Source organism: Eurytemora carolleeae, unplaced genomic scaffold (assembly GCF_000591075.1).
Source record: "Eurytemora carolleeae unplaced genomic scaffold, Eaff_2.0 scaffold419, whole genome shotgun sequence".
NCBI lineage: Eukaryota > Metazoa > Arthropoda > Copepoda > Calanoida > Temoridae > Eurytemora > Eurytemora carolleeae.
The window spans coordinates 95,050-117,003 of record NW_019396476.1 but is presented as its reverse complement, the minus strand read 5'-3'; the positions used below and the strand labels follow the sequence as shown (position 1 = coordinate 117,003).

The 21,954-nt window shown below is 32.5% G+C and overlaps 2 protein-coding genes across 5 annotated transcripts; one reads left to right on the top strand and one right to left on the bottom strand.

Moving 5' to 3' along the window:
- The first annotated feature begins 264 nt into the window (after positions 1 to 264).
- Positions 265 to 21,485, top strand: LOC111703966 (phosphatidylinositol 4-phosphate 5-kinase 5). 2 transcript variants are annotated; one of them, XM_023476067.1, is made up of 12 exons: positions 265 to 503; positions 14,292 to 14,386; positions 14,734 to 14,796; positions 15,094 to 15,140; positions 15,632 to 15,677; positions 16,020 to 16,114; positions 16,860 to 16,990; positions 17,519 to 17,574; positions 19,490 to 19,580; positions 20,171 to 20,289; positions 20,656 to 20,742; positions 21,066 to 21,485. In XM_023476067.1, the coding sequence occupies exons 2-12, from the start codon at positions 14,307 to 14,309 to the stop codon at positions 21,187 to 21,189; spliced, it is 939 nt and encodes a 312-aa protein (XP_023331835.1). In that variant the 5' UTR covers positions 265 to 503; positions 14,292 to 14,306; the 3' UTR covers positions 21,190 to 21,485. The 2 variants fall into 2 exon arrangements, with proteins under 2 accessions (XP_023331835.1, XP_023331834.1); XM_023476066.1 differs by lacking the exon at positions 265 to 503 and having other exon boundaries at positions 13,930 to 14,386.
- On the bottom strand, positions 1,901 to 21,929 carry LOC111703963 (serine/arginine repetitive matrix protein 1). 3 transcript variants are annotated; one of them, XM_023476061.1, is made up of 16 exons: positions 21,861 to 21,902; positions 13,785 to 13,879; positions 13,570 to 13,641; positions 12,677 to 13,375; positions 12,137 to 12,238; positions 7,837 to 7,938; positions 7,580 to 7,627; positions 7,409 to 7,468; positions 5,976 to 6,055; positions 5,825 to 5,895; positions 4,322 to 4,409; positions 3,946 to 4,012; positions 3,499 to 3,591; positions 3,191 to 3,342; positions 2,899 to 2,971; positions 1,901 to 2,323 (listed from the first exon to the last, which is right to left on the bottom strand). In XM_023476061.1, the coding sequence occupies exons 4-16, from the start codon at positions 13,355 to 13,357 to the stop codon at positions 2,015 to 2,017; spliced, it is 1,926 nt and encodes a 641-aa protein (XP_023331829.1). In that variant the 5' UTR covers positions 13,358 to 13,375; positions 13,570 to 13,641; positions 13,785 to 13,879; positions 21,861 to 21,902; the 3' UTR covers positions 1,901 to 2,014. The 3 variants fall into 3 exon arrangements, with proteins under 3 accessions (XP_023331829.1, XP_023331828.1, XP_023331830.1); XM_023476060.1 differs by lacking the exon at positions 13,785 to 13,879 and having other exon boundaries at positions 21,861 to 21,929; XM_023476062.1 differs by lacking the exons at positions 13,785 to 13,879; positions 21,861 to 21,902 and adding an exon at positions 21,625 to 21,709.
- Between the last annotated feature and the right edge of the window lie 25 nt (positions 21,930 to 21,954).

Sequence of the window (21,954 nt, the reverse complement as noted above, 5' to 3'; positions counted from 1 at the left end):
GTACTATTTGAGGGTTAGGTCAGGTTAAGATAATTTCAACGCGCTGTGGCCAGAAACCTTATATTTCAAGAATTTTCAACGAAATGGGTGTATATTTATAGGGTTAAGTTAGAAAGACATTTCGGGCCGAATAGGCTATAGGACAGGCTTGCAGGAGGCCGAGCGCTGCAACCAAGATTGACCTTTTATTTCAACAATTTTCAACAAAGTGTAAATTTAGGGTTACCATGCAAAACTAATAGGAGGGAGGGAGGGAGGGTGGGGGGCCCCGAAATCGTTCTCTCTAGGAAATATTACCCAAATGAGATTCAAAACTTGGCAAACAGAGGTTGAATATTTCTGGGCCGAGCGTTAGTGGCTAGGGTATAGACCTAAGTATTTTTAAAAAATTCAATATTCAATCCTACTTTAAACTTAAAAGATTAAACTTGATAACTTAATTAAATATCAATATATTTAAGAAACAGGATGGGAGACATGTATCCCCGATTGATGGTGGACAGGTGGGGAGGTAGCTTAATGATAATTCTGTTTAACAAGTAATGTAAATTTTAAGACATGTTTTAAGAATAAACCAGTGGATCTAAACCGATTTTTTTTTCGTTTACGCTGTTTTTACTGTTCATGTTTTTAAATTAATACTAAGCTGCTCCAATTTTCTATTTTAATTTAAACATCTGTTGTATACAATAAAAAAACAAAAAATTTCCCGGATTTTTTAAAAAAAAAATCGTGGATTTCAAATATTAATTGTTCATTTCAACTATTTTTTTTTGTTCATTTCAACTATATATTTTTATGTCCATTGAACTACTTTTATGTAAATTTCAACTATTTTTATGTCGACATTTGAACTATTTTTTATGTCCATTTGAAACGGGAAAGACGAAACATGATCAGCTTAGCAAGACGCTAAGCTGTCATGTTTCGTGGGACACCATATCTAACATTAAATTCCTTAGCTTTGAAGATAATTTTCTTGTATGTTAACATAAAAGTGAGCAAAAACATCCTTGTCAAAAAACTAAAATATTTTGAGACCTAGAAACATATCTAGCATAGCATTCCTGAGCCAATTAAAGAACATATAACAATTATAGCTAGGGCTGGGCACGTTCCTGGTGGAACGATCGTTCTTTCCCGAGAACGAATGGAACGATCCCATCGTTCCGAAAAAAAACGAACGCTTAGAAAGCGTTCTTAAAAATATTGGAACAATTAGTAAAAGAACGGAACGGGAATTGCTTGAAAAGAACGGTTAAAATTGTGAAGGCGCTCTTATTATCAAGAACTTGTTCTAAGTTGGGAACGCATTTTAAATTATGAATGTGTTCTAAATCCTCTAGAAATAGTTAAAGATTTTTTATTTAATCACCTGACCAACCTCCCCTCCCCCCACTTTAAACCCACCCTCCCCCCCTTCCCCAGTCTCTGCTAAACTAACAACACTCAGACCACACAGCCGGTTTCAGTTAACTTCTGTATATATCGTACATATTAAGGATATTAGTACTCCCGCTCTCACAAAATTATAAATTGCTCAGCCCAGAAAGTATCTAAGCTTATTCTTTTCACTCTAAATTTAAAATATATAATTTGAAGTATTATTTACGGCCGTGAGGAACTTTTTTATTAAAAAATCGTAATTTTTTTTTACTTTTTAACCAACTCTTTTAAATAAAACTTTTGTCTTGGATGGAATTGTTTGTTACTAAGAACGCAACGGGGGTTGGATAGTTCTTGATTAAGAACAGAACAAGCTTCAACCGTTCTTCAACTAAGAACGCCAAGAACGGAACAGAACGGGAAGACCGTTCTTCTATACCCAGAACGGAACGGAACGGTACGAGAACGGAACGACAATCATAATACAAAAAAACAGGTTAAAAATATTTTAGCCTTGAGTTAATAATATGACTTTATTTTGTGTCAAATAAATAACAATTACAAACATAAATCAAACGCAATTGTCACATCAATGGAAATCAATATTTTTTCCCAAATAAATTTTTTTTTATTTCGGTTGTGTTTTAACAGAAAATGGTTCTGGTTGAATGGTCTCTCCCCTGACAAAGCTCATGAGTAAAGGTAGAACCTTAACTTCACCAGTTTGTTTAGCAAGATGGTTCTGAATAGATGCCGCAATATCATTAGATTCTTCGCGGCGCTGCGCTTTTGTTAGTTTTTCCGGCATCATTTCTCCAGTAGAGATTAGACCGCGGCGACCACGTTGTGCTTTCAAGAAGTTTCCTGCACCTGATCTACCTTGGTAAACCTTGCCACGGTTAGGCACGCTTAAACTGTTCTCCTTGGCAACTTCAACCTGCAATATTTAAAACTTTGAAATCTTTTAAATACTACAGAGAAACTTAAAACGGATAAGACGACTAGACGGAATTTTTACAATGTTTTCCCTTAACATCCATGATTTCCTGCAACTACTAACTTGTTTCTTTCTTTGTCAATGCATTTAGTAAGCCTTCAGACTATACCAAGACTTAATTAAACCTAGAAATTATCCTATTTTAAGAGTTTCCGGTCGTATTTAAAGTCTCATTCTTTGTATTTCCGTTGAATTACACAGAACACACAGATTAGTGTGGCAAAATATGCAAGCTGAATCTCTTGACCTGATTTAATGAAAAGTATTCCAACTTTGTCTCTGCGGTTCAAATACTTCATCATATAAATTTAATTAGGTCTTATATTTAATAGGGAGAAAAAGTTAAACCACATTGACTTAGTTCAACCACTTCTCACTCTTGTCCACCAGTTCAAGTTAAAAAGAAGTGTTTCATCTAATGCTCACTATTCATCAATAATGATTAAAAAAAATCTTCAGATAAAGAAGCTATAATTTTAAATATTTTAATGCGGTTGTGAGAAAACTAATCCTACCTTATGTCCAGGGGAGCTGAGATGAAACTGCATTATTTCTTCATTGGATAAATTAACTTTACACAGCTCACATCTAAATATTAGAGCTTGTAAATTGTGTTTATTACATGTTTAAGTGCTATTTCAATAGCTCTGGGTTGAATGTTCCGCATAGATATTCTGTCCTAATTTTGTTAAGCAATCATGTTTAAATGATCCTTTTAGTTAATAATCATAATTTAGATTTAACAAAAAGAATGTTTGTCAAAATGAAGGGGAAATTTCAAGGATGGTTTTAATTAGATTTAATTACCTGTATATTCCTGGGTTAAAACCTACTGGTTTTTTTAAGATAAGAATTCCACGTGGCGGCCATGTTGGTTTCTCAGGGTCAGCTGTATCATATAAATCAGCTGATCCAGCAAGAACAGCTTCCTTGGCAGCCTCGGCAGATTTCTTAGCTGTCTAAATAATTGATTACTTAATAATGATTATCATATGTATATAGGTTATAATAATTTAATAATTTAATAAACTAATTACATAAATCGGGGGTTGAGGGGTAATAATAAAGGGATTTTTAAACTTTTAAAGAATGGGACATGAATAATATTTGTGTACCTCTATGTCTGCACTGGCCGCCATCGCTTCAGCAAAAGCTCGATCATATTCTTCCTGAGCTTCTTCTTCTATCTCTGTCTTCTCAGTTTTCACCTAATTTTTTTTTTAAATCATAAATGTGTAAAAGTACAAATTACAATATTAATAATAAAAACATATATTATTTTTTTCAATGTAAACTAATTGTAAAATTGTAAAATCAAAATAGTCCAGTTTCTTTGTTTGTCCGATCATAACTCATGAACCCCTTGACCGAATTGCCTCAAATTTTTATTGATGAACCAGGTAGAACCACGGGTATGTCCTAAGCTTCGTTGTTTTAAGTTGAGTAAGTTGGTCGTTTTAGGGAAAGTGAAGCTATTCTGAGTTGAGCAGGTTTGACTTGAATAGGGAAAAATTAGTTTCCAGGCAGAGCTGGGTTCCTAAACAAGCATGGATTGGAATTACCTGAACTTCTTGTTTGATAAGGCTGGGTTTAACTACATTAGTTAAAGATATCGGAGCAGTAGCTGGTCTAAATATTTGAAAAAAAATTGTACTAACTTTTTAGATAAATGTTCAGATCTTTTAGGAAATTACAGAAGTAATTTTGAACCTTTCTGATTTTTTATTTAGTAGTATTAGAAAAAGGAAACTTGCAAGTTTAAAGTGCCCCCCCCCCCCAAAAAAAAATAAGTTTTGGGTAACCCAGTTTCTTTTAATTAACAATATATGCATCGATCTTAAAAATCTGGCGTTTTTTCTCATCAAGTCTAAAAAATTGAAGACTGAAATTTTTTTTAAATACACATTTCTCGGAAATTGTGTCATTAATGTGACTTACTTTACAACCGAGACTCCCCTGCCGCAAGGGGTTGGTCGCATACCTCCTCGTTTCTTCATCTGTGCAAACTTTTTCCTATGCTTGGCTCCTGAAAATTAAAAAATTGAAAAATGTTAAACTTATCACTAAAATCAACAACTTTTGAATCTAATGGCGGACATAGCTGAATTAAAAAAAAAACAAGCTACTTTATTTCTGAAGATTAATGTTAGTTGGTAACAATAACAGTTTGATAATAAAATTATCAAATGGCAGTGTGAGCGTAAATTTAAGTGACCCTCCATGCAAAGATGACCTTGCCCGATTTACAGAGGCACCCTTGGAATCTTTACTAAATAAACAGTATATATCTTGTCCTTTTTTTAAGTTCAGCGTTTCCCATTTGTTTCCTCGCTTTTACTTTCAATAAAAATGAATTTTTAAAATTTAAATAAATTATTATATGTATTTTGTGTCTTGAATATAAAACATAAGACAAATTTAGGCCGGCTCTTCGAAATTAGTCACAAAATAGGTATTGAATATAGTTTTTTAGGTGTATTGTGTATATCTAACAACATATGACGGTATATCTTGTAAGGGAGTTTAAAGTACGCTTTTTTAACAAAGAATAATAAAATATTAATCTTAACAAATGTCAATCAACAAATGTAATCATGGTTGGAATCAATCATCCATATATATATATAGCAACTCTGCCGGGTGTTTACATAAACTAAAACTCCTTTTTTTAAAAAAATCACAATCGAATGCAAAAACCCCTTTAAAATTGATATTTGTGCTTTTATGATAAAATTTTTTAAATGCATTTATATGCTTGTATTTTTGTGAACATCCTGTGTGCGCATTTTTACCTATAGGCTCAAGGTTAAGACTACGTCTTAAAATCTAACTATGGAATCTTGAAAAGATGATATCAGCAGTTGATGCCGACCCTTGCCCAGCTCAAGAGTGTACAAATCAACTCTGTACCAACAAAAAGGGAATTTTATTGACATTAAACAGCTTTCCAAATTTGGATTTATTTTAAGGAGCTTCTAGCTGCTCCCCTACAGCAGCAACCTTTAACAGTCCTGAACCAGAAAGCTCCAGGATCAAGGATTCATCTATACCAGCTTCTAGCAGGATCCCTTAACAGTTCTGCACCAGAGAAGCTCAGGATTCTAGGATTCATCTATACCAGCTTCTAGCAGCACCCCTACAGCAGCATCCCTCAACAGTTCTGCACCAGAGAAGCTCAGGGTTCTAGGATTCATCTATACCAACTGTCCAGAAATCAACTCCCCAATTTAATAACGTCCCCATATATTCCGTAATACGTTTTCAATACATTTCAACCCCCACCATATATCATTTAATTAGACATAAGGTCTAATAATCTAGTAAAAAAGTAGGTACGTTTGAGTTAAGAAAAGCCGTCTCTGAAAGAAGTCTAGTCAGTCATAACCCTGTGTTGGAAACCCTATTTCTAACGATATTATCTAGATTCTAGAATTCTTTTACCTGTCAAATGCGAGTTAGCGCATTCCTTTGAATTCATCCGTGACCCGCAGATTGTGCATAAAAAGTCTCCGCTGAAAATTTATTTGATTAGCTAATCTAACACTATGAAAATAATTTTATTTGCTTTTTTTATTAATTTTTAGAAACCTACTTAGGTTGAACTTCCAGTAAATCTTCTGGGTTTGTTGGTTCCTCTTTTATAGTCTGCTGCACAGTTACTACCGGCAACTCCTAATTCAAAAGACAGCGATAAAATAGTCTCCATTTTGAATATCTTACCCAAAATGAAAAATATGCCATTTTTAATATCTAACCCAAATCAAATCAAATCAAATCAAATCAAATCAAATCAAATCAAATCAAATCAAATCAAATCAAATCAAATCAAATCAAATCAAATCAAATCAAATCAACTCAATTCAAATCAAATCAAATCAAATCATGAATTTTAGGGAAAGCTTTAGGCTTCACTAAGCAGCCTGGAGTTTCAAGATGAAAAATATGTCATTTTGAAGAATGAAACTAAGATGAAAAATAGGTCATTCTGAATATCTAACCCAAGATGAAAAATATACCATTTTGAAGAATGAAATAAAGATGAAATTTGCACCATATTAATTATCTAACAAAAATAAAATATAGGGAATTTTAAGTATCTAACCCAAGGAGAATTTTGGCCTGCTGAAGAAATAGTTTTTGCGTAACAACAATAATAAAGATTGTAAACAATAGCACAAATGATAAACAGACATCTGGCGCATCTCTGCAGCGTTAGATGATAGATTCACCGTATACTAACTCATGTTTGTTTACATTAGATCGCCTGCCTTTGTTGTTGTTGTTACGCAAAATCTAGTTCTTCAGCAGTCAAAAAACGTCACAGCAAAGTGTACGGGAACCCTATCGCCCCCTCCTTCTATTCAATTCTCCTTGATCTAACCTAACCCCAGATGAAATAAACGCCATTTTGATTTTTAACCAATATGTAATATACGCCATTTAGAATAAAGAAACCAAATGAAATACATGACATTAAAATAAATAAACCAAGATCAAATATTATACGCCATTGAGAATAATAAAACCAAGATCAAATATTATATGTCATTGAGAATAATAAAACCAAGATCAAATATTATACGCCATTGAGAATAATAAAACCAAGATCAAATATTATATGTCATTGAGAATAATAAAACCAAGATCAAAGATTATACGCCATTGAGAATAATAAAACCAAGATCAAAGATTATACGCCATTGAGAATAATAAAACCAAGATCAAATATTGTACGCCATTGAGAATAATAAAACCAAGATCAAATATTCTACGCCATTAAGAATAATAAAACCAAGATCAAATATTGTATGCCATTTTAGAATAATAAAACCAAGATCAAATATTATATGCCATTGAGAATAATAAAACCAAGATCAAATAAACGCCATTTTGAGTATCTGACCCAAAATAAAATAAGAGCCTTTTTGGGCCATAATGCAAAATATGCCATTTAAAATAATAAAATCAATATAAAATAACGTCATTTTGAGTGTTTAAATTCTTAAACATGGTGAAATATTGTACCTTAATTGATTTACCAGCTAACATCGCTTCTGTTTTAAGTTTAGCCAATTCAACTTGAGCCTGAAAAATAATTAACATAAAAAACCATTTTAATATCACTTGCAAATCAAATACAAAAACTAAACTTCTAATTTTTAGCCTAATATATCATGGTTTAAATAAATAATTTACCAATCGGGCAGCTTCCTTTTTTTCTTCCTCTTTCTTTAATTTTTCCATCTAAACAAACAAATTTTTTTTAGAAAAAAGTCTTTGACATTTTAAGGAACTGTCAACGTTAAAATTTGAATAAATAAATCAATTTTGGAATTTTAGATTATAACATAGATTAGTTATAATTCTTTAATTGTTTAGTAACAATAAAAACAATTGAAGAATTAAAATAATTAAAATAAGAACTGTTCTCTAGAACAAATAACGATCAGGACCTGTACAACACGTTTCTTATGCGGTTTTCCGGCCATGTGCGTTTCATACGTAGCTTGGCATGTGACCGTCAGCGAGCAGACCTCACACCGTACCGGCACTGCCTAAAACAGTAAATAGCGTTAAACAGGGTCAACAGTTTATGTACAGTGTACTTAAACTTGTACTGTAGTGAAAGCAAAGAGATGGATGAGGTGAAAGTACAAGAGTACGCAAAATAAATTGTAACGATGTTTAACAGCTTAGGAACTATTTTGTTTAGTTTGTTGAAACCAGAAGTTTCATGTGATGTCAGGGCGTACGGGGGGGGGGGGCTCATTTAATCTACATCTGCTTGCATTGCACTCACCCAAACAAAAGATTAAGATAAGAAACAAATTATATTCTGATTCACAACAATAACCTTCAAAGCTTTGTCTGATCAAGTATTGCATTAAATGTCCATGTTTCCCATTTTAAAAACTGGGTTTCTCTGCAAAAGTAACTCATGCATTTCTAGCTTCTGAAACGATGGAGCAATGAAGGTTTCAAAGGTACATCGGACATGCCACTCTATAAATGGAGGGTCACTTGAAATTACGTATGTATTCCATTTAAGTATAATTATATCATATAATAAAAAATACTTTAAAATCTCACTTTTGCTCTTAACTAAAAAAGTTTTATTAAAAAAGCTTTAATCAATACTGCTTTCAGTGTAAAACATTTATAATACAATATGTATCAATCCTATAAAATATAGATATTTTTTAAGAAACGTTTTCATCTCTATTTTTCACCCCTTGAAGCTTACACGACAGTATTAAGAGGGAGTGTATGATGAGTCCACTTAAGAAAATTACATAAATAATTTATTAACACTTGTAATATGGACGTGTGTATTATATGATAGAATAGTTTACTTGAACAAAGTAAAAATGTATCAAAATTTTTTTTAAAAAAGGGGGGTATTAAAAAGTTGATTTAAAAGTTACCGGTAAAGCATATGAAATTGTCTTCCTATCACGCAGTTTTTTGTTCTCAATATACTAATTTATGAGCTGTCAAACCACGTTACAATATATTGTGTCTACTTTTTTACTAGCCCTCCCTCTTCGTATTATCCTTGGCTGAAAGGAACTAATATTGCGTATTTTTGCGTACACTGTACATACATAAGAGCTCTGAGAAGTAAAAAAAAATGAAGATTCGGAAGAAAAGGAAAAAATTAACAGGGAAGATGGGGAAGAAAAAAATAAAAATTCTCGTAAATTCAAATTTCTTGTTGTGAAAAATGTTGATTAAATTGATCAATAAGCTTCTACAGATAGACTTGACCTACGTCAGAAGTTGTTGAAGTGTGCACCGTTGAAACCTATACCGCCAGCATGTACACTGTACACTCAGTACACAGCTATAAAACCGGTTTGAGCTCAACTACTCAGCCCTTTCAACATCTATGGCGTCAAGAGCTGAGCAGGATTCATGTTAATTGACAAAATTTGCTTTTGATCACTGAAAATGTATGAATAAAGGTTTCATACATTTTTAGGTAAGCTAATTTTGCAATTAAATCTAATTGAGCAATTTTACTAAAAAATTTGCTGAATTTTGAATAACAATTGAGGTGTAACATAACGACCAAAATTTGCTCTTGATCACTGAAAATGTATGAATTAAGGTCTCATACATTTTTAGGTAAGCTAATTTTGTAGTTGTATGAGCATTTTACTTTACATGAACAAACTTACTAAAAAGGGAAAGAATGAAAGTGTTAAGTTATTTTTTCTAAATTTGTTGAATTGATTACTAAAAATGTTGGAAAATGTTTATACCCCCTTTAATTTTTCCTTAACAGTCCCTTTATAAATACACAGAATAATTTAGAAAGCGAAAAAAAAATAAGACGAAGCAGGAAGACATCAAGAGGGCAATGGGAGGTTTTTTAGTTTGCTTTAGATTCATAAAATTTTGAGAAATATCTAAAACCTTCTTAGCTTACTTTTAATAAGCTAAAAAAAGATGGAAAATTCAAAATTTGCTCTTGATCACTGAAAATGTATGAATAATGTTTCATACACTTTTAGGTAAGCTAATTTTGTAATTTTATTTTGATGAGCATTTTATTTTACATGAACAAAACTAATGATAATTAAAATATTGATTTAAAGTTATTTGCAAAAATTGCCTATTTATTGATCACAATGTTGGAGGCATTAAAAATTACCTTTATTTACCGATAATGCGTACATAATGTAAACGGTTCATAAGTTAAAAGAAATTTTAATTTTTTCATACATTTTTTGAGTAATTAAACCATATTTAGCTATTAAAAGTTGGAAAATTAAAAGTTTGCATACTAAAAATGTATGAATAAAATAAAATATCAAACACTTTTAAATATAAGCTAATTTTCCAACTTTAACTTTGATTTTAACTTTACCCAAAAGCATTTTCTAAAAGCAAAAGTCAAGGACATGTTACGCAAAACCCTGGGGACAAAATTAATTTTTTTCATAAATTACCAACACGCAGCAAAAAATGTTAATTTTAACTTCAAGCATTTAAAAAAAATCATAATTACTAAGGGAGGTCGATTTTCCAATTTAATTTTTTAATCTAAAGTTGTGCCTCTAACCACTGAATAATGACAAGTTGTTGATTTTTAGAAATTTAGAAAATTTTTTAATCTAGGGCAAAAAAACTCGATTCTTTTGGGGGTCTCTGGCAAATTTCCACTAAAAACAATTTTTAACAGACGTTTATGATTTTAACATTTATGAATTCAGTGTTTCAAAATGGATTTTTTGGTACCAATATCGACATATGATTTTTTTTTCTGCTTGCACGCGTGATTTTATATTTACAAAAACGAGATGCGGTGCATGAATTTGAAAGTGAGAATTTTTTTACTCTTCATTTTTTTAAACTTTTTTATTATGGAAACTTTTCAGACACGCGCTGAAAAAATCTGAAGATTTTTATCAAAAAAGTGCCAAATGGTCCTAACCGTCCTACCCTTAGCTGATAGGGGTGATTATAATCAGTCAAATGTGTGACTGGAATGAATTGACTCAATAACTGCATGTTTTAGAATATCTTTAATAAATTTAAGCTTTACAAAGAGATATTAACTTTACATGAGGATATATGTTTAGTTTAGAAAATACGAAATTAATTAATCTCTTATTAGTCGATTTCAGTGTTCTCACTTGAAGTGAACCCTCATGTAAAGATAGCAATGCCTGAGATAGTTACAACGGTACCCTTGAAACTGATTAATAATGTAGAAGATAAAGCCGTTTTTTGGGGGGGCTTAAAATTGTTTTATTCTGATAACTACTTTATGTTTTTCTGCAGCAGAAATGCGCAGGTCACTTCTTAGAGAAACCACAATTGAAAATAATCAGCTTTCAAAATCATAAAATTGATAATTCATATTTTGTGAGACAAAGCTTTCAGAATGCCGTTGTAAATCTGGCATTGCCATCTTAGCATGGAGGGTCACTTAAACATTACGATTACAGTCCCTTAGAGGCTAGATCAATGAAGAGCTTGTTTCTTATAATTTTTGGTTAAACAAACAAATAAACAAACAATCAAGCAGTCACCCATCATTTATAGAAGTCAGGGCTTGTTTGTTTGTTTAAGAGCATGTGGCCATAGATATTAGATTCTTAATAAATCGATCTAATTAAAATCGGTTTCAATGAGTTTAACTATTCTCCTTATCTCTTTTTCATATAACCGTCGAACTTTTGAAATATTATAAAAAAAGAATTAGCTGAACTCATTCAAACCGATTTAAATCAGTTTCATAAATCATAAGTAGCAGATAGTTTAATAACACTTTTATCTATGCATTACGAAGAGAGATTACAGATGGAAACTTATGAGTATTATATCAACTACATAATTCAAATATAATAAATATACAAAATATAAATAATCAAACTGATTTTTGCCTCAAACTTTAATTTTCGTAAACCTTGCATCTTTTCATCTTGATGTCGTATATAACCTTTGGTATTTTAAACTAAATGATTTGAAATATTCAAGGTTTATGCCATCAAAGGCCGAGATTAAAGAATTTGTGCCGCGGCTCAAGTATGGTTGGTTCCACTTAAAATGGTATTCAACGTTTCAAGGTTTAAGTCGGCGCTCAATTAAAACCACCTTTTGGCAGATTTAAAACGCGGCTCAAATTCATTAAATTAGGACTCAGGTTGCAAAAATATATGGAAAAGAAAATTGGAGTTTAGTGCGACTTCTTATTTCAGTATTTTCATATTAGACTGTATTTACCGACAAAATAATCCTTACCTTGGGTTTATTTTCATTAATTCTTTTCCCATATCTTCCGCGGACATTATTTAGGAGAGCTTGCCCAACAGGATTCTCCCCAGCAGCATAGGAATACACGAACTAGAACACAAATATTTTATCAATATTCAGAATCAGTTTGGAATTGCACGGATTTAAAATGCGCGTACGGTTTCAATTCCAGTAAAAATATCTATTATTTAACATATTCACATAAATGACGCACAAATTAGAATTTTGCCAATTACTCCTTTAAAAAACTGTTCTGAGATTTTGAAATCTTCGGGTTCAGAGCTAAAAAAAATAAATCGGCCAAGAAGGTCAAATCAAGAGCAAAGGCCTGTCAAGTCGGCCGATGGTTCACTATTTAGTGCATAAAATTCTAGTTGAGCGTTGAGAACTTAAGGGGGAGGAGATGGTAAGAAATAATTATAGTTTGAGAAAGGGAAATTAATGTCTTTTTTTCTATATTGAGAAAGATCTAGATTTTAGGGGGAGGGAGGGAATTTTGTGTTTTTCTTAAAAAGAAAGAGTTCTAACCTCAGGTTTGGGTTCAGTTTTCTTTATCTCTGGTTGTTTATCGGCATAGACCCAAGATTCACCATCATAGAACCATTGCATCTTCCCCTTCGAGGACTCAGGAGCTGTTTCAGGACCTCCTTGAACAGTAAAAGGAGGTACTGGAGCAGCAAAAGGAGGTACTGGAGTAGCAAACGGAGGTGGACCTGGAGGAGGAGCTGGGGGATCAGGCGTTGGAGGCCGAGGAGTTGTATAGATAACAGCCTTGCTTTTAGCGGCCTGCCAGGGTAGTAGTGAAGTAGATGTGATGGGGGGAGGTGGGGGAGGAGGGGAGGTTAGATTTAAACATTGTTTTTTAGCTGGAGATGGTCCTGGAGTATCAGTAGTTGGAGGAGGAGGAGGAGGAGGTGGAGCAGAGGAGAATACAGGAGAACCTGGTAGATGGATCTCATACCATTGTTTATACCAGGCAGGGTAGGAGGGATCGGAGGGATGTGGCATCGGAGGCATTGAAAATGGGCCGCCAGGGCGGGAAGGAGGAGGGCCAGGGGGTTTAGGAGCCAGGGGGTTATGAGGAAGTCCTGAATAGTAAGAATTTCCAGGAGGAGGTCTTGGAGGTCCAGAGTTCCAATTTGAAGGTCGTTCATGTGGAGGAGGTGGTGGAGGACCTCCAGGGAACGCTGGTGGAGGCTGGTTGTACATACTGCCTCCGAGATTTAACTAAGATTAAAAAGCGTTATTATCTTATGAACTGGTTGTAAAATGACAAATAAATGCATTTTCTTTAAACATTTACTTTAGAATAAAATATGAGTATAAATCTATTTATAGTTATAAAGATTTGAAGTGGAGGCTTCCCTATCTCTGAAAATGCGTGATGAATGATGTATTATGAATGTGTTGTGTTTGTATACCTGTGTCCTGTGTAATCTAACTGTATTCTCTTCTGTAATCTCTACCAGTTCAGTTTATATCAGATTCAGAACCTGGAAATAATATGCTTAGTTCAAACTATATAAACCATGACTATCAACTTTTGCAATCTTAGGCGCAACTTTGACTTTTTTGTGACATAAAACTAGAAAAATATCATGTTAAATTAAAATCTTACGTGATTTAAACACATTACCTCTATGACTTAGAAGCTAGTGATGAAATTAAATACAACCATATACTTTATATAAATGGTATCATTAGTAATTCAGCAAAACATCGTCTCTTAATCTAGATTGTAATCTTTTATGATTAACATATTTTTGTATGATTGAATTAACTTCTTTTTTTCTGTCAAATTTTTATTAGACGTAAAACTTTTTGTTTTAGGTGTTTATTCTCAAAAAAAAAAATTAAGTGGAAATTTTACAAAATTAATACAAAACCTACATAATATTAACTATTAAAAAGACTGTATTTTCAAATGAATGTTCAAATGAGGTTTTCAGGGTACCGCAGTGAATTGGGCATTATCCTCTTCAAATGGAAGGTCACTGGAAATATTTCAACTTGGTTTTTACTCTAAAAAGAGGTCTCTTGGTTTGTTAGGCAGTTCAATTCAACATTTATGTCCGCTAAAAAGCTATGTTTTTATTTTGATAAGTTTGGTGAATTTGATGATTATCACAGTTGATAGTTTCAGGTTAAATCCTGGACCATGAATTTGAAACATTCAGTTGAAATAATACTGGTTGGATTTTTACTGCCCCTCTCTACCAAACCACAATCTTGCACCAGGAAAAATAGCAGTTATAAATGAGGCTAGGGAGCGAAGGAGGGTTTAAATATGCTTGGTGGATGACAATTAACAGATGGTCAAGTAAAAATGAAATTATATGAAATTATATTAAATCATATTAAAAAATTTGTCTAACTTAAAATCTAGATAAAATTCATATTCTCAACGTTTTAAAAAATTCAGAATTTTTTTCAGTAAAAAACATAATACATGGAAATTCTTCATTTGAACATATTTTCATGTAAAATAAACATTACTTTTGAACTACATCTATTGTAGTAAATCTAAACTATTATTGCTAGTATAGTAGTAAATCTAAACTATTACTAACTGATATATTTTAAAGAAATGTTACTGATGAATCATGGAGAGAACTCTTTCCTTTCCTAGAGACAGAAATAGAAACAAGGTTGAAATATTTCTTTAACACTTTTTTCTATAGATTTTTTTCTCAAAACTGTGCTCTCAATGCATCCAATTCTGATTAGCAAATATAAACCTTATACATTTTTTGTGTAAATAATACATTTCGAAAGCGCTAAAATTCTTCTAATCTAAAAAATTTTGAAGTTAAAATATTAAATGTCTCCGCATCAAGTTGCCAAGATAAAAGGATTATTAAATCAGAATTTGTAGCAAATAATCAGTTTTAGTAATCAGTCTTATGTCAATATATTTTGTGAAAAAAATATATGAATTTTTGTAGAAAGAGAAGAATTTGTAATGTGGAGTTAGAAGAAGGAAACTACACAGGAAATATATCATTAATAATCAACACCTTTAGATAATTACATCTGGCAGGTGCATGCTCCCGGGACCCCCCCCCCCCCCGTAACACCTTTAGATAATTACATCTAGGAGGTGCATGCTCCCGGGACCCCCCCCCCCCACGTAAAATCAAATATTTGTTACTGTGTAAAACCTTTTTTCATTCTAGGGAGGGATGGGGGGGGGGGGGTTGTCAATATATTAGGCAGTTGAATTACAAGAAAGAGAAAGATTAGTATATATTTTAGAGTTAGGTTAGGTTATGACACTTTCTGGGCCGAGCGCTGCGGTTAAAACAGACTAGGGGCCCGAGCACTGCGGATAGGACAGGCTAGGGGGCTGATTACCTCGACTAGAACAGTCTCTCTCTCTGTCTTGTAATTTAATGCGGCATGCGCGTAAATATTTTGGGCTTCTGCCATTATTTAGCGCGTAAATTCTAGTAATCACGAGAATTTTTAATGATTTACTAACAGGGATGATCAATGAGTTTGGAGAGAGGGATGGTTGGGGCGAAATGAGGTAGGAAACAATCATATTTTTAAATACAATAAAATAATTTGGATCCTGGCTACTTAAAAATATTACTTATGGAACGCTGTATGGAACTGGAAATGATTCTATTAGTCTGTTCCTTATTAACTATATCTAGATGGATTAATGGAATGCTGTATGGAACTGTAAATGAATTCTATTAATCTGTTCCTTATTAACTATATCTAGATGGATTAATGGAATGCTTTATGGAACTGGAAATGATTCTTTTAGTCTGTTCCTTATTAAATATATCTAGATGGAATAATGGAATGCTGTATGGAATTGGAAATGAATTCTATTTATCTGTTCCTTATTAACTATATCTAGATGGAATAATGGAACGCTGTATGGAACTGAAAATGAATTCTATTACACCGAAGGAGATAAATATCTGGGACAATGGAAACAAAATCTACAGCAAGGTCAGATAATTAAGAAAATAAAAAAAACACCGCTCAAATTTATGAACTCATTAAATGAATTAGACCCTTTTGTATCTAATAAATTGTCTTATTTTAAACTCCAGAACTGGAATGTATGTGAGAAAATGGAATATATGTTCTCCAATATAAGGTCTAGGGAGTCTATACTGAAGTATTTGCTGAAGAATAGAATATATATTCTCCAAAATTAAGGTCTACGGAGTCTATACTCAAGTATATGTTGAAGAATTGAGTACATATTCTCCAATATTAAGGTCTAGGGAGTCTATACTCAAGTATATGCTGAAGATTGGAGTATATATTCTCCATTATTAAGGGAGTCTATACTCCAGTATGTGCTGAAGAATTGATTATGTATTCTCCAATATTAAGAGAGGCTATACTCAAGTATATGCTGAAGATTGGAGTATATATTCTCCAATATTAAGAGAGGCTATACTCAAGTATACGTTGAAGAATGGAGTATATATTCTCAATTATTAAGATCTAGGGAGTCTATACTCCAGTATATGCTGAAGAATGGAGTATATATCCTCCAATATTAAGGGAGTCCATACTTAAGTATATGTTGAAGAATGGAGTACATATTCTCCAATATTAAGGTATAAGGAGTCTATACTCCAGTATATGCTGAAGAAAGGAGTATATATTCTCCACTATTAAGGGAGTCTAATATCCAGTATATGCTGGAGAATGGAGTATACAGATATTCTCCAATATTAAGGTCTAGGGAGTCTATACTCCAGAACTGGAGTGTATGTTGGAGAATGGATTAAAGGACTCCAAGAAGGGAATGGAACTGCTCTATATAATAATGGAAACAAGTATACAGGACAGTTTTCCCAGGGATTCAAGGTAAACAATTTAACTGGTCTCTTTAAATATTCAATCTGGTCCAACTCTTTATGCAAAGCTCAATTTGTAAATTATTTAATCGTCTTTTCTTCGAATTTTCTTAAAAAATTTATTTCTTTTAAAAAATCTAATTTCCAAGCTTTTAATTTATTCTGATATTTTTTAAATAATTTTATTCTTATCCATTCAAAACAATTTTAATTACTTCCGTTCTCTCTCTATATTTTCTACTTTCTTATAATAATTTCCACTTTTAAATCTTTAAGTCATAATAAACGGTTTCCTCCACACTAATCATCTGGGCAAGTTTGTAATATGTACATTGTACAATATCCATAACTATGTTAAAAACATCTTAAGATTTAACACAACATCATAATGTATTAAAATGAGCTTGTAAATGGTAATTAAATGATGTTTAAAAAAGTAAGTGATCTACTGTAGTAGAGAACAATCAATTTGTGAAACGAGATTTTTTTAAAATCTCATAACTTTTGGGTAATCCCAGTATATATTCTATTAATTTAGGATGGATTTGGTGTTTTTCAAGTTGTCAACGGAGATGTATATACTGGAAGATTCAAGTGAGGATTAATTCAAAAATACAATTTTTTTAGATAGAAAATTTAGTTAAGAAAAAACGAAAATATTGAAGAACTGTAAATAAATAAAAAACCTCAGCATTAATTTTAATTATCTTTATCTTCTTAATTTGTATTTTCCAATCAAAGAACTAAGGGAAGTAGAATAAAGTTTACTTTTATTTTGTTGTAACGTATAAAAAACTAATTTACTGTAAACAGTAACATAAATTGTTAATTATAAGTGAGTAATGTATAGAAAAGTATGTGCTGGCCTCAGCCATCAATGTTAACTAAATGTTTTTTGTTTACAATATAACTAGTTCTTGATCTTGTTGTAGATAATCTTGCAAGTATCTTGTCTAAATTGCAGAGGATACTAAGGTGGGTTGTGAAGTAAATAGTAAGGAAGATCGACTAGTATTACAAGAGGTCATTGGCCGCCTAATGATCTCGGTAGAAGAGTGGCAAATGGAGTTTAATGCATTAAAATGCAAAGTCTTGCATCTAGGTAAACAGAATAAAAAGTTCAGCTACACCATGGAAGGTCATGCTCCAGAAGGTCAGATTCTTGAAGTAACTAAGTGTGAAAAAGATATTGGAATGTTATAAACAAATGATCTAAAACCTTCTCTTCAATGTGCGTCAGCTTCTCAAAAGGCAAACTAGCTCTTAGGTAGAATGCCCAGGTCCTTCTCCTACAGGGACAAGTATACTTGGATCAGGCTTTACAAAGTTTATGTCCGATATCTTCTAGAGTAATGTGTTTAGGCTTTGTATTGATTTTCTTTAGAATGACCGGTTTCAAACTACTCTCACTATATAAACTGTGTTTTCTTTAATTCTTTATTCAGATGGTGTTACTTGGTAGAAAAGAGTTTGGATGTTTAAATGAATGTCATTTATTAAGAAAGAAATCAAAGTAAGTTTACATCAGCGTCCATGGTTGGTTTAAGCCTTACTGAAGCTATACTTAGGATCCAGGCATACATACGTGCGTGCGCGCAGCAATTGTACATATTATATATAGTAAAATGGGAATAGATCAAATGCCTAATTTCTAAACAGGCTTGGTCACCTTGGCTTAAATCAGATATTGAACTGCTTGAGAGTGTTCAAAAACGAGTTTTAAAGATGACTTCAGGACTCCATAGTACCTCATACCTTGATCAACTAAAGGAGGTTAACTTGACCACCTTGGAAAAAAGAAGAATAAGAGGGGATTTCATCCAGACTTGGAGGATTCTCCATAAGCATGATAATGTAAAAGAAGGTACATGGTGTACAAGGTCTGTAGACACAGCTCAGCGAGAAACAAGATTTTCGACATGCAATATGAACCTCAACTCAAAACTGTGCAATCTAGATGTTAGGAGAAACTTCTTTAACATGAGAGTTATTAAAAGATGGAACAGTTTGCCAATAGTTATTAAAAATGCCACCTCATTGATTTGTTTGAAGAATATGTATGACAAACATATTTCTTCAATGTGATAAGTGTCAGGGGCGCCGAGATCCCTGGTAAAGGTGTCAGGGGCGCCAAGATCCCTGGTTTAACTTAGTTTCAGTAGAAACAAAAAAGATATATTGACTCGCTAAAAATGTCACACAAGTGATCTCCCAGCGAAAAATATTCCAGTAATGCAGTAATCCAGTAATCCAGTAATCCAGTAATCCAGTAATGCAGTAATCCAGTAATCCAGTTCCTTTGCTGTCCTTATACGTCACAGTAGAATGTATACAAACACTATCCTCTTCTCCTTAGCCAAATCTTAACAGCTCTATCTGGGCTAGTACTGAAATGAACTATTCCAGGAGACTTAGGTGAAGTCAGTCATTTGCCTAGCCCTCGACAAGCTGATAAGCACTAGACTTATTATTATTATTAGTATTCTTATTATTATCATCAATTCCTTAGGAAAGGAATGCGAGATGGGGAAGGAATAGAATCATTTTACAATGGAGAGAAATATGTTGGAACTTACAGGGAGGATAAACAGGAAGGACAGGTAAGAAAAATTTGCATTTCAGGTTTAAAGAATAAGTTTAGTTTCTGGGCAAATCTGGAGTCCCAAACTAATAAAGAAATAAAGAAATAGAAAAATACCAAATATGATTCCTTGAAAATCTGGGTCAAGTTACCATCAAACCTTACAACTTGACAGATATTAAAACTGATGTAAGATAACCAAATCTCAGCAAGAAACATATGACCCTTTTGCCATTTCAAGTAATCTCTTCATGAAACATTGAAGTATCTCCTAAGAAAACATTTCACAGTGAGAGCACAGAACGGGTTTAAACATAGGGTTTGTCTTTACGGAGAAAAACCCTAAGAAAATTAATAGAAAGACCGCGGCCAAAGGTTCTCATAGATGAAAAGGATAATAAAAAATCCGTTATTGTTCCTAAAATTTTAAAGTAAACCGTTGGGGATCATTGATGGCACCCGAAAAATGAATGGTTACATAAAGATATAGAATACGACCACTTTAATATTTGGCCTTTGACGTTAAGTGTAATACTTTATCTAATTCTTAAACCTTTCTTAAATCCCTTTAAATTGAAGCACAAAGTTGAAAATCAAGTATTTGTTTAGGGTATTGCCTACTACTCGAATGGAAGAGTGAAGTATGTTGGTGAATGGAAGAATGGTTCCCCGGATGGAAATGGAACTTATGTAGCACTTAATGGAGATATGTACATAGGACTCTTCAGGTATCCACTAGAGTACTGTACGGAACATCCATACAGAACAGAACAGTAAAAGAATACAGTTAAGTAACGAACAGTACAGTCCAGTAAACTAAATTACTTAGAGTACATTACAATAAAGTACAGTACAGAGCAGTGCATTTTAAAAAACAGTACACTACATTAAAGTACAGTACAGTGAATAGTACGGTAGTCTACAGTACGATACAGTACAGTGATTTATTATAAACTTATGGGCCATACAAAAATTATTATGGCAAACATACTATGGCAACTGAAACTGAACCAGCTGTGTAACAGTTAGATTTAATTTTCTTGATCCCATATTAAAAAATTCTTTTGATTTGTTTATTATCAATAATTTTTCAGATCCGGAGTAGTATCCGGACCAGGAAGGATTCAAGAGGTCTCCGGAGAAATCAGGGAGGTCGGAGAAAATGAGGAAATTGATTTCAGGTTCGGTCAAAGCGTTTGAAAACAACGGTTGGTGTCTTTTTTGTGGTATCAGCATAATACAAATAAACATTAAAGGAGGACTGAGATATCTTTCTTTATCGCTTCGGAAAAGTGATTATTTTTAACTGTGGCCACTCTTGCACATATATGCTACATAGACAAAGGAAGAAATTCACAGAAAAAATAACAACTCTTTCCTAATTGTTTTTTTAACAGAGGTGTAAAGTTTAGGAACCATTGTGAATCAGACATGCTAGACAATAGAAATATCTCGTTAAATAATTTCTCCAATCGAAACTGATTTAAAACAAATTTATTTTTAGGTCTGAAAAAAGCAAAATGCTGGAAAACTTTTGGAAATTCTCGGAGTTTCTAGGTCTAAACAAATTCTTTCAAAAGTATATTGATTTTTTTACTCTTACTCTGCCATCATGGTTTGGTAAATAGAAAACAAAGTTGAAAAGAAATTCAAAGATATGGAGTTTTTTTTGGGTGCCATTCGTGTTGATAGTGTAATAAGATGTTGTATTTTAGAACTGTGAGAATTTTTTTATTTTCATTTAAAATGTGTTCACTGTTCATTGTACAGAAAATATAAAAAAATTATAATTTATCTGAACTCCGTTTTATACATGAAAATGTAGATTGGGGGACTTACATTAGCAGGTATAAAGAAAATGAGTCTTTGCCACAAACTTAAATTTTCTAATCCCTCTGTCTTTGCAACCTGATGATGTAAAAATTTAATATCTCAAACTTAGATTATGATCAAAAAGAATTCATAATTTAAAATTCTAACAACATTTGGTTGCAAGGATATAGTGATTAGAAAATCAGAGTTTGTTGTAAAGAGCCAATTACTTTGAATAAAAACGAGAAAACCTGCTCAATTCCGTTAAAAAGTTTATAAAGTTGTGGTCACTTTCATCTAGAGAAACGATCATGCGCATTGCGCCCACTGCCATTTAAATCTGTTCAAACTAAATTAAGTTTTAAAGTGGGTTTCTTATTTAAATTACGAGCTAGTTTAACGAATAGAACGATTGGTAATAATATTTCTTGAAATTAGATAATTTATTTGAATTTAACAAATACTTGATGATAAAAAAATAACTTACCTTAGAAGTCAAACTTCAAAACTCCAAAGCACATATTATTCTGCAAAACATAAAATTATTTTCATTGTATAAAAATATCTAAAATTATGCAAAT